The 13,636-nt window shown below is 43.5% G+C and overlaps 1 protein-coding gene across 4 annotated transcripts in view; it reads right to left on the reverse strand.

Annotated features, from left to right (window-relative positions):
• DLGAP2 (DLG associated protein 2) overlaps positions 1-13,636 on the reverse strand; it is a 738,892-nt gene that overhangs the window by 380,949 nt on the left and 344,307 nt on the right. For 3 of the 4 annotated variants that reach the window (XM_075340329.1, XM_075340327.1, XM_075340328.1), the window contains one exon: positions 9,956-10,111. The exons of the other annotated variant lie outside the window; for it this stretch is intronic. In XM_075340329.1, coding sequence (XP_075196444.1) covers positions 9,956-9,992 — 37 coding nt within the window. In that variant the 5' untranslated portion in view covers positions 9,993-10,111. The remainder of the gene's footprint in view (positions 1-9,955; positions 10,112-13,636) is intronic. 4 annotated transcript variants of the gene reach the window in all.

Genomic DNA, 13,636 nt, shown 5'->3' on the forward strand with positions numbered 1-13,636 from the left:
TAATATCTTGTTTTCATTTTTTTGCTCTTTATTCTTTATTTTTTGGGGGTACATTTTTAAAAAATGTTCCACTTTTTTACTTAGTCCCTTTATGGGACATTAACTTTTATTAGCCTGATCGCATTTATAATTTATTGCAATGCACCAGTGTTGTAATACATTATACTGTATCTGTCAATGTTATACTGACAGATTGCTCCTTAGACCATGCTACTGGCATGGTCTAAGAGGCCACAGTACCCAAGTAACCTGGAGGTAGTCATTTGAGTTGGGGTTGGCATGGCAATGATCGGAACACCGAGATCACATTGTAGGGGCCCTGTTTGGGTGTGAGAGGGAGCGTACTACCTTTCCCAGCCGCCTAAATTTTGCAATCGCTATTCATCACCGCATTTAGGGGGCTATACAGCCAGGGGTGGTGCAGGCACCGTCCCGTACTGTGACAGCCGAAGCTCATGTGTCATGTAAGCCAAGCTCCTAGTGGTGATTGCATGGGCAAAGTTCCTGTGCCAGCATGATAGCCATTTGCGAGAACACACCATCATATAGGACATACCAGTATGTCCAATGTCGTAAAACAGGTAAGGCAATGTTCCTCACTCCAGTCCTCAAGAGCCACCAATAGTGCATGTTTTTAGGATTTCCTTAGTATTGCACAGGTTAGGGAATGATCAACTGTTCAACGGTGCAAAACTTAGGAAATCCTGAAATCATGTACTGTTTTTGGCTCTTGAGGACTGGCGTTCGGGAACACTAATTTAAGGTATTCACAAATGAAATCTGTTATGCAAATACTTCCATCTACTCAAAGTACCTTTTCATTTGCTTAAACAGTCCACCATCCATTTAACTATATTACAGTTTTAAGTTATCATTTCTGAACTTTACCAACTTATTATTGCCTACTTGTTTTGTTACTTTTTGATATGTATTTATTTTTTTTTTTTAAATAATTGGCACCAGTCATCGCTTAGTCACCTGTCCAACGCCACCAAATAAGCTACAACAATGACATTCACATCATAACCAGCAGGAACACTTGGAGCACATTTTAAAGTTTAAACATTCAACATCATTTCATTTTAATTGTCTCTCTTGTGCACAGGTTGTGGAGCAGAGTCGTGGGATTCTCAGTCATAGGTTTTTACATACTAATGTGTTTCAGATGAGTACATTTCTCATTTGAAAATTGGTTCCAGTGGGAAAAGTCATTTTGAACTGTCTCTAATTTTAAACCAGCCTAATAAATTATTTTGAATGTTTCTTTTTTTATAAAACTGGTCAAAGCAATTTACAAATATCTTGCCTGATATTATAAAACTAAATTTACACTGCTTATGGTAGTGTTAAGCCCTTAATGACTGCGGGGCCGTACTGGTATGTCCTACATCATCAAGGTGTAATCACCTAAGGTTGAGGCGGGGCAGTCGAAGGTGATTCCTGGACAAGTCAGCTGACTTTAACAGCTGACATGTGTGCCTCGCAGGTGCAGGTGGATCCACGATTCACCTACACCTGTTAATGCCTTAAATCATGCTGTCAGAATGTGACAGCATGATTTAAATCCCCGCCACGGTAAACGCGCACTCACCCACCACCATCAGAAGTCACGTGACGTGATCACGTTCAGCCGATGGTTGCCATGGTAGCACAGAGTCATGTGATGACTCCTGTAGCTATCATGACTCACTTCCTGTAACAACCGGTCTAGTGCTGCCTGTTACAAGAGACAAGCATTTCTGGTGATCTCTGCTGTGTAGCTGTGATCAACAGAAATCAAAGAGCGATCAGACTGCTGATCCTTATAGTCCCATAGGGAGACTGGTAAAATTAAAGAAAAAATAAAAAAAGTTATAAAAAATTAAAAAAAATAAAAGTTCATATCACATCCCTTTCACCCCATTGAAAATTAAAGGGTTAAAAAAATAAAAAATATACACGTTTAGTATCACCGCATTCAGAAATGCCTGATCTATCAAAATATAAAATCAATTAATCTGATCGGTAAACGGCGTAGCGGCAAAAAAATTCTAAACATCAAAATTATGTTTTTTGGTCATTGCAAATTTTGCGCAAAATGCAATAACAGGTGATCAAAACGAAGCATCTGCCCAAAAATCATACCATTAAAATAGTCAGCTCGAGATGCAAAAACATAAGCCGTCACTGACCCATAGATCCCAAAAAATGCTAACGCTATGGTTCACGGTAAATGGCGCAAAAAAGCGCCACTTTTTTGGACAAACTTCTGAATTTTTTTTAACCTCTAGATAAAAGTAAACCTATATGTTTGGTGTCTACAAACTCGTACGAACCTGAGGCATTACACTGACACATCAGTTTTACTATGTAGTGAACACGGTGATAACCCAAAAACTCTCTCACTTTTTTGCAATTTTTTTGGCACTTGGAATTATTTTGCCGTTTTCCAGTATACTATATGGTAATACTTATGGTTTCATTTTAAAGTTAAACTTGTCTTGCAAAAAACAAACCTTCACATGGCACAATTGATGGAAAAATAAAAAAGTTACGGCTATTGGAAGAAGGGGAACAAAAACCCTCTGAAAAATGGAAAATCATCCGGGGGTGAAGGGGTTAACATTGAAATTGCAACATGAAGAAGAAAATGTCATAGAATTATAAAAATCACATGGAAGATAAACATTGAAATGTAAAAAAAATAGAAAAGAAAACAATTTCAAAATATCTTGATTTTTTCAATACTGAATAAAAGCTCCACACACAAAAGCACACAAATGGTTGCCTTAGAATGGTATCAGCAATCAATGAGTCATTAATGGTTGTCTGAGGAATGTTGTGTCATGGTGAATACACTTGGGCGCAGAAATCATCTGTTGCTCGCAGCTCCCTTTGCAATTGGCTACCAATGATGTTTCAGATATCCTCAATTGGAGAAAAGTCCAGAGATGTAGCAGGCCATTGTAGCACTTTTAGACTATGCAGGCTGCTCAAAGTCTCATGCCTGGTGTTGTCCTGTTAAAAGACGGTTGCTGAAAACTTTGCAGATGACTGGTTCCACTATCAAATCAATGTAATGCCAAGATGTTAATGTACCTGGAAGGAAGACCAGAGGAGTCTCACTACCAAACATTATACTACCCCACACCACAATTCCAGGATTAGGACCATTGTGATGTTCCCTAATGAAGGCCATTTCATGGTGAAACCTGCATGGCCTCTAAGCCACACTCTGGCAATCATTGCATTCAAGAAAAAAGCGTGACTCGTCATTGAAGAGTATAGAGTCTAGACCTCCATTCCAGGCTCTATTGTTGTCTTGCTCAGCACCATCATAGGCATTGACAACAGTTCTGTGTGTAAATAGAAGCTGGACGTTTAGCTCATAGACTAATGTTTGTGCAAACACCTTCTGATTATCCTGAGAAGACATTATATAATGCCTTACGCATCAATCAATCAAATTGTGATGTCCAATTTCAGTTGCAGAATAGAATGGATCATTACGGAACCACTGGAATGGCCATTTCTTCTGTGTCCCAGAAGACGCTTTTCAACAGGACATCTCCAGGCCAAATGTTACTGTTGTTACTGTGAACAGTGTGCTTAGCCTATACATGCTACTACGACCTAAAGGTCCTCAGAACTTGTCTCCCAATGACCACAGCTGGAATGTCATTTGCAAAGTGAGCTGCTAACAGTGGATCTTAATGATTTGCATGACATGACAAACTGGATTCGGTGTGACAGAATATTTGGCAGATAACCATTAATCACCTCATTGATAGCATGTCAATGTTTGTAAGTGTGAGTATTTCTGTGTTTTGTGCTCATATTTGAGCCTAAAAAATTAGATGTTTTGAAAATGTAGTTTCCAGTTTTTCCTCATCTTCATATCAGTAACATGCCTATTCATCCTGTGATTTCCATAACTCCATGATATTTCCCTCTTGGTCCTGGAATTTCAATGTTGAGGACTGTATCTAGCAAGATATAGAGTATATCATGAAAGTGAATACCCCCCTCACATTTTTGTAAATATTTTATTATGTTTTCATTGGACGACACTGAAGATCTGACACTTTGATACAATGTAAAGTAATCAGTGTGCATCATGTGTAACAGTGTAAATTTGTTGTGCCCTCTAAATAACTCAACAAACCGCTATTAATGTCTAAACCGCCGGCAACAAAAGTGAGTAAACTCTAAAGCTGGTGTCACACTAAACGACAGCGACAACGACGTCGCTGTTACGTCACCATTTTCGGTGACGTAACAGCGACCTTGTAAGTCGCTGTTATGATCGCTGCTTAGCTGTCAAACACAGCAGAAGCAGCGATCATAAGGTCGCTGTGCTACATGTGCAGAGAGCAGGGAGCTGCGCTTAGCGCTGGCTCCTTGCTCTCCTAGGTACAGTACACATCGGGTTAATTAACCCGATGTGTGCTGCAGCTACATGTCACAGTGCAGAGAGCAGGGAGCCGCGCTTAGCGCTGGCTCCTTGCTCTCCTAGGTACAGTACACATCGGGTTAATTAACCCGATGTGTGCTGCAGCTACATGTCACAGTGCAGAGAGCAAGGAGCCGCGCACACTGCTTAGCGCTGGCTCCTTGCTCTCCTTGCTACAGTATACATCGGGTTAATTACCCGATGCGTACTGCAGCCACATGTCACAGTGCAGGAGCCGGCACTGGCAGCAAGAGCGGAGGCTGGTAACCAGCGTAAACATCGGGTAACCAGGGAAAGGTCTTCCCTTGGTTACCCGATGTTTACGCTGGTTACAGCTTACCGCAGCTGCCAGTGCCGGCTCCTGATCGCTTCATTTCGTCGCTCTCTCGCTGTCACACACAGCGATGTGTGTGTCACAGCGGGAGAGTGACGACCAAAAAATGAAGCTGGACATTCAGCAACGACCGGCGACCTCACAGCAGGGGCCAGGTCGTTGCTGGATGTCACACACAGCGACAGCGACGGGACGTCGCTGCAACGTCACAGAAAATGGTGACGTAGCAGCGACGTCGTTGTCGTCGTCGTTATGTGTGACACCAGCTTAAGTGAAAATGACCAAATTGCTGCTAATTAGCCATTTTCCCTCCCCGGTGTCATGTGACTCATTAGTGTTACAACACTGAAGATATGACACTTTGATACAATGTAAAGTAGACAGTGTAAATTTGGTATGCACTCTATATAACTCAACACACAGCCATTAATGTATAAACTTCTGGCAACAAAAATGAGTATATCACGAAGTGAAAAACGTGAAATCGTGCCCAATTAGTATTTTTTCTCCCTGATTTCATGTGACTCATTCATGTTACAAGGTCTCAGGTATGAATTGGGAGCATGTGTGTTAAATTTGGTGTTATCACACATTCTCTCATACTGGTCACTAAAAGTTCAACATTGCACCTCATGGCAAAGAATTCTCTGAGGATCTGAAAAAAAGAATTGTTGCTCTACATAAAGATGGCTTAGGCTATAAAATTTTCAACACCCTAAAAGTGAGCTGCAGCATGGTGGCCAAGACCATACAGCAATTTAACAAGACTGGTCCCCCTCAGAACAGGCCTTGGCATGGTTGACCAAAGAAGTTGAGTTCACATGCTCAGCGTCATATCCAGAGGTTGTCTTTTCAAAATAAACATGTGAGTGTTGCCAGCATTGCTTCAGAGGTTAAAGGAATGGGGGGGTTAGCTTGTCAGTGCTCAGAACATATGCCGAATCATATTGGTCTGCATGGCTGTTGTCCCAGAAGTAAGCCTCTTCTAAGGATGCTACACAAGAAATCCCACAAACAGTTTGCTGAAGCCAAGCACACTATGGAAATGGGTTAGTGGAACCATGTCCTGTGGTCTGAGACCAAGATAAACTTATTTGGTTCAGATGGAGTCAAGTGTGTGTGGCGGCAAACAGATGAGAAGTACAAAGACAAGTGTGTCTTGCTCACAGTCACGCACGGTTTGTGCAAGACTGCTGCCGGCTGTGAGAGCTACAATTTATTGAGGGAACCATGATTGCCAACATATACTGTGATATACTGAAGCAGAGCACAATCTTGTCCCTTCGTGTTTCAACATAATAATGATCCCAAACATTTCCAAAAAGATCACTGTATTGCTAAAGAAACTGAGGGTAGAGGTGCTGAACTGGCCAAGCATGTCTCCAGACCTAATCCCTATTGAACATCTGTGGAGCATCCTCAAATGGACTGTGGAGGAGTGCAAGTTCTCTAACACCCACCAATTCTGTGATGTCATCATGAAGTAGTGGAAGAAGATTCCATTGACAATCTGTGAAGCTCTAGTGAACTCTATAGCCAAGTGAGTTAAGGCAGTGTTTGAAAATAATGGTAGCCACACAAAATATTGATACCTTGGGCACAATTTGGCCATTTTCACTCAGGGGTGTACTCACTTTCGTTGCCAATGGTTTTGACATTAATGGCTCTGTGTTGAGTTATTTAGAGGTACTGTATATACTTGAGTATAAGCCAAGTCTTTCAGCCCATTTATTTATGCTTAAAACGCCCCCCCCTCGACTAAAGCGGGCTTCACATTCTACGATATTGTTAATGAATTATTGGCGGGGTCACGTTGTTTGTGACGCACATCCGGCGTAATTAACGATATCGCATTGTGTGACACTTATGTGCGACCTAAAACGATCGCAAAAGCGGCAAAAATTGTTTGCCGCGGAGAGGTCATCCTAAAACAAAAAATTGTTTTCTTCTAATTAGCGATGTTGTTCCTCGTTCCTGCGGCAGCACACATCGCTATGTGTGACACCGCAGGAGCGAGGAACATCTCCTTACCTGCCTCCACCGGCTATGCGAAAGCAAGGAGGTGGGCGGGATGTTTACGGCCCGCTCATCCTCGCCCCTCCACTTCTAGAGGACGGCTGACGTGTGACGTCGCTGTGACGCCGCACAACCCGCCCCCTTAGAAAGGAGGCAGTTCGCCGGCCAGAGCGACGTCGCAGGACAGGTAAGTCCGTGTGATGGGGGTAAGTGAGGTTGTGCGCGATGGGCAGCGATTTGCCCGTGTCGCACAACAGATGGGGGCGGGTACGATCGCTTACGATCTCGCTAGCGAGATCGCAGAGTGTAAAGCCCACTTTATACTCGAGTGAGGTTCCCACAAAAAATTATTCTCAACTGTCCTCTGTTCCTGCAGTGTCTTCTTACCTGCTTCTTGCAGACCGCAGGCACATAGACCCCTCCATGATTGCGTTCGGTGAACAGGGCCGCTGCTGCTGTCTGCAGTCATTGCTATAATGCTGTTGAATGCTTTGTGGCTGCAAGAGAAGATGGCAGATGGTAGCGGCAGCCCCATTCACTGAACGCGATCATGGAGTGGTCTATATGCCTGCGGTCCGCAAGAAGCACCCCTCGATAATCGCGTACGGTGCACAGTGCCGCCGCTATCATAAGCGCTTTACTGCCGTTGAATGCTTTGAGGCGCAGCAAATCATTCAAGTGAAGTAAGCGCTGACAACAACAGCGTTGACCCTGTACACCAGATACAATCACCGAGGGGGTCTATGTGCCTGTGGTACATAAGAAGCAGGTAAGAGGAGACCGCAGGAATGGAGGACAGGTGGGAATATTTTTTTTGTGTGTATGTGATCAACAGCATAATAGGGGACAAAAAGGGAACCGGAATGAGGACATTACTAAAGGATGGACACATTACTACATGGCACAAGGATGGGCACATTAATACAAGGGGGGATATGGTTGGGCACATTACTACAAGGGGGTACAAGGATGGGCATATTACTACAAGTGGGGGATAATTATGGGCACATTATTACAAGGGGGTAACAATGATGGGCACATTACTACACGGGGGACAAGGATAGGGCACATTACTACAGGATGGAGCACAAGGATGGGGCACTTTACTACAGGGCACAATGATGGGCACATTACTACAAAGGGGGCACAAGGATGAGACACATTACTCCAAGGGGGGCACAAGGATGAGGCACATTAAAAGTCATTGGTATCTATTTTTATTTTTTAAATTTACCAGTAGCTGCTGCATTTTCCACTCCAGGCTTATACTCGAGTCAATGTCAGTTTTTTGTGGTAAAATAAGGGGCCTCGGCTTATACTCGGATCGGCTTATATTCGAGTATATACGGTAACTTGTTTTATTGACTTATGTATATAAAAAATTATGGTTACTTAATATTTAATAATTGGAGGTAAGTATTCTGTAAAGAGTGATGACAAATATAAAAATAGAAAAATACATTAGATGCAAACAAAAATGTATTCTGGTAAATGTTTGTTCAGTAAAGTATGTGGGGTTACCAATGTGTATGTCAAGAGATGTTACTGATTTAATGAGCATCATCACAGCTGCCTCACTTTTCGGAAATGGGACAGGGACTTTTTTCTTAACATATAGTAACTGTTCTTGACATGTAGTAAGAGAATATTTCTATGTAAATGTATTAGTGCTAAGGTTAATTATTATTATTATTTTAATTAGAAGAATGTGCCCCTGGAAATCCACATCAATGGTCCTGAATCCAAAAATGTTTATAGGTAGTAAGCAAATTTAAACAATTATGACATATAATATGACCTATTGATATGACCTATTCTCATAAATGGCTGAAAAAGGAACAACTGTGTCTATATGCTAGGCACAAGTAGTCAGGGCCACGGAAAAGGTTGAGTGGACTGTGCTACACTATTTTGGTAACTCCCATAGATGTTGATATAAAATACAGCAGCACAGTGACCTACTTTCTTTGGGTCTTTATATCTTTGGAAAAACTGTAAGGCTGAGTGCCCACAATCAGTGATCACAGCGCTTTGGATGCAGCGTGTTTTCACTGAGTCCAAAACGCTGCGTTCTACAGTACAAGCACAGTGGATGGTATTTTTAGAAATCTCATGTCCACTGTGCTTGTTTTTCCTGCAGCATAAACTCACATGTGGTGCGCCTTTCTGAGCTGCAGCATGCCAATTTATGCTTGCGGAGATGCGAGTGTTTTCCACAGGGAGAACAATGAGAAAGACTGCAGCGGCCCAAACCCTGATCGTGGGCACGGGTAGCTGTGGTCTCCAGGATGCAGCATGTCTGGAACATGGGCACGTACCCTAACTCTCAATACTATGTTTCTCCGGTAATTCCTTTTTTTTTTCTATAGGAGTTATGGAAACAGAGTTCTACGGCTCACTCAATGTTTCTGGAGTGCCAACAATTCTGTGGCTGGCTCACAAACACACATATTCCTTTCTGAGCCATAAATGGTCCAAGATGATCACCACCTTTTAAATGAAAATGTTGGATTCAATCATACTACCAAGTTTTAGCATTATTATAACATCCCTGGTGGCACAACAGTATCTACAGCTGCCAACAGCTGGGGAGACATATGGTTGGGGAATATTACCTTATGTTACTGATAGAATACAGAATTCCAAATATGTCAATACTAAATACAGAATAAAGACACATGATGGCTCCTAGTTACTGATAGATTGCATCCCACCAAAAAAATTGTCTTATTATAAGGGGCTTGCTAAAGAGACATGAGGGAGGTGAGCTTTGTTGGGAGTTTGCAGAGTAAGGGGCCCAAATACTGTTCTTGCACGTGTACCCCCTGTTGTCTGAGCACACACTTAGATACATGAATACTAGGAAATTATATCTGTTCTTTCCACACATAATTGTAAAAAATGACACATCCATCTATATGTTGACATTTCATTTTGATTTTGCTCAGAGCTCATGTGACTTTATATACACAAGTAGAGATGAGTGAATTGTTTCTCATGATTTTACTTTCCAGTAAGTTGTTTTTCCCATTGTACTTTACAGATCAGTGAATCAGTGAACTGACAAACTCAGCTAAATCAGATCAGGTGAATCCATTCGCTCATCTCTATACACTGGGTGTGTTGTACAGGAACACACACAATGTGTTACTCGCAGTGACATTTATACTGACCTTCGGTCTTCTTCCGCCAAGAAAGTTTTCTATCCATCTCAGTATATATCCCTCACAGCCATTTTTGTTAAAATTCCTGTATGGTGCAGTGACAATTGCCTTTTGGAAGTCCAGATAAAGTCCACTGCCTCCCTCCCATTTGATCTCTATGTTGCGCTGTCGAGGAATTAAATTATATTTGTTAGATTCTGTTTTCTGGGATGTTGCTCTCTATTCTCTTTTTGATATGTGTGCAATAAGAAGCCAATACATTAAACTTCATGAAGGAAATCTGCATTATCTTTATTAACACAATCATATCCCCAATACAGTTGACTCAATATACAATATCAGTTTAAATTATGTTCTTAAACTCTATCATTTAATCTCCGGAACAGGTGCACTTTCATATATGCAGATTGGGCTACAATAGGTTATAGTGGCTACTGTATTAACTTATCACATATTAGGGTTTTAAAAGGAATCTGTCAGCTGAATTTGCTACCACATCTGAGAGCAGTATGATGTAGGCACAGTGTCCCTGAATCCATTGATGTATCACTTAGTTCACTGGGTGAAGCGGTTGTGGCACAATCAAAGGTTTTAGATTTAGCAATGCAGTAGAGCTCAGAGAGCTTGCCCCGCCTACCTATATTCAATGTCTATAGATCAGAGCACCAAAAAGCACTGATAGTCTTATTCTTTAGCTATGTCTTGTGTTGCAACTCAGCTCCATTCATTTGCATACAGTTAAAGGGGTGATCCACAATTCTTCTTACAAGGCTTATCAATTTGAGTGTCTTCCCCCGTTAAAATAAAAACACTTATACTCACCTCCGATGCTGGTACCATTCAATCAGTGTCGGCACTCACTCTCCCAGGGCTCACGTTAAGTTATTACATCATGCGAGTCCTGCACCCAATCAATGCTGTCATCCCACTTCCCGCCTTAGGACTCAGACATTTCAAATATCAATAGGAAGTGACTGGCCAGCAGCTTGTCTGACTTCCTCTTAAAGGGAATCTGTCAGCAGGTTTTTGCTACCTCATCCGAGAGCAGCAGGATGCAGACAAAGAGATCCTGAATCTAGCAATGCATCACTTAGATTACTGGCCACTGCCATTCTGACACAATCAACAGAGCTGAGAGAGTTGTCCTGCCCACACCAGGCTCTCAATAGAGATTGTACATTGACAGTGAGGTGTCAATCACAGCATGGTGCCTGTTGGACTGCCTTGCATGTGACATTGTAGTCCAAGCAATGAAAACTCCTGCTGTTAAAACAAAAATAGCAAATAAACAACAGATCAGACCTTGACAAGACAAGTAGCCCTGAATTCTATCTTTTAACCATTGCAGCATGATGTCTGCAACTTACATAGCAAAAACCTGTTGACATATTCCCTGTAATGTTTGATTCATCCAAAGGTGGGGATAGGGAAGCAAGCGCTGATTGGGGCAGGGCTTGTTTGACTTAACCTCACTTGAGCCTCGGGAGAGTGAGTGTTGAAATTACACCTGCACTGGAGGTAACTATAAGTGTTTCTATTTTAATGGGGGTTAACACTCGGATTGAGAAGAGGTTATCCAAATAGTGGACAACCCCTTTAAAATAAAACCACTCTAGACTGCACATACTTCTTTAGCAGATTAAGGGTCATTCAGAAGTCAGTGTTATTGTCATAGGGCTGACTAACACGAGCATATAACACAGACAAAGGCTATTCAATGTTTTATTGGATAGCCCTTGGACTAATCTTATTTTATGGGCCTGTGCAGATGTGCGTAATTTTTCTCATGCTGAATCGGAATTAGAAAAAAATTGCAGCATGCTGCGCTTTGTCAGCATTTATCGGCTGAAGCATACACTTACAAGTCAATGGGTGCGTGTGAAACATCGGACTGCACTCGGATATTGTTACGAATCAGCGCCGCCATAGCTGCAAGCAGCCTGCTGCGGTTCCTGTTGCACCCAGACGCCGGCTGCCAATTTTGGCCATGCATCGAGTCGTCCAGCTGGTTGCTTTTTCCTCCACGTCTAGGTGTGGAGAGCCGGCTAGTGCGCATGCGTGCCCCGATTTACCCCAGCCAGAGCTTAAGTCCAGTGTTTCGCCTAATGAGCATGCTCAGCCTGATAGTGCCATTTCTGAGGCTAAGTCCTCGGTTCAGGCTATTGAGCATGCTCCTACTCTTAGTGCGAAAAGCCTCTTTGCACAGGTACTTGGACATCGTGCCATGTCTAAGTCCTGTGTTGTGCCTACTGAGCATGCTCAGACAGATAGTCTGATTTCCAAGACTGTTGTTCAGGCTACTGAGCATGCTCAGGCACTTAGTGCATCAGAGGCTAGGTCCGGTAAGGACCTCACTGGGCATGTCCGGGAGATGGCAGGCTCTGATAGGCCGACACACATCAGGTGTCCGGATGATGTGGCCACTACAAACTGGCTAGCAGAGGCCCGCCACTATGACACGACACCTCACCATTGGTCATCAGACGATGACTGGTGAAGTGTTTGGGGCGTGGCTGCCATGAGGTCATCAATGACGTGGCGGTTCCGGATAGGCCTCTGGTGATGTCGCTGATGACATGGCACTCTGCTGTTGGACCCTTGAGGTGCCATTGCGGTCCACCCTGGGTTTGGGGCGGACCCAGGTTATAAAAGGAGCTGGAGACAACATGGAGGTGCGCAGTCTTCACGTTTGCTCGGACAAAGCACACTTCTATATTAGAGCCTTATTGCGGCATAAGCCTGTGTTTGGAAGCGGTATGTAGGGTTAGGCGTCCGGTGCTTGTCACGCCAAGACACCCGTGGCTCAGCACGTTAGGGTCAGGCGCCGGGCTTCCACCTCCTACTGTCCAGTCCTGCTTGTGCAGCCCAGTGGAGTTAACTGGGCTGCGGCTGCTGAGCCTCCTGTCCGATTGTGCCCCCTACGCACACGGACAACGTACCTGCTGCGCCACCTGTCCAGTTGTGCCTCCTACGCACACGGACAGTGTACCCCAGGACCCCTGTGGATTTAACAGGGTGTTCCTGGATTAGGTGTGTCAATCTATTATCCTCCTTGGCTTCCCAGTCAACGCTACTGGTGTGATATCTTGGCCTGATGTGTCCTCTACACACGTGGCCATTCGCGTAGTGACCAGAAACGCTAATTGGAGGACTGCTCGGCCTGTCGTGTCTGACACACGTGGCCGACAGGGCGCTGTCGCAGCGGTCTTCTCGGTCAACGCTACCTGGTCACCATCCGGCCTGACGTGTTCCCTGCACACGTGGTCAGGATTGCGCCAATTCTACCGAAACGCTAACTGGGTTGTCGTCCGGTCTGACATGTTCCTACACACGTGACCGGTTCCCAGGTTCCCTGCGTTATCTCAGAACCATTCAGCGCTATAGTCTCCGCCTAACTCTCAGGTGCCAGCAGCTCCTTCATCCTGTCATCTGGAGCACGGTGGGCTCCAACTGGCGATTAGGATATACACCCCCTGGTCCTAATCTGCCAGTCTCCCTGTAACAGATATCATCTGAATATAGTCCAATTTAAACAGACACAGACAATGGAAAATATGGAGAAATTAAGTTCTCCATTTTCTTTTCAACTGTACTCTGATTCTCACATACGAGAAAATTGGATCATAGCAAGCTCAAATTCTGATCGGAGTTTGAGCCAAATGTCACTAGCATTATTGATCCGATTTTCTT

This window comes from Anomaloglossus baeobatrachus, chromosome 3, assembly GCF_048569485.1.
Source record: "Anomaloglossus baeobatrachus isolate aAnoBae1 chromosome 3, aAnoBae1.hap1, whole genome shotgun sequence".
In the NCBI taxonomy this organism is placed as follows: domain Eukaryota; kingdom Metazoa; phylum Chordata; class Amphibia; order Anura; family Aromobatidae; genus Anomaloglossus; species Anomaloglossus baeobatrachus.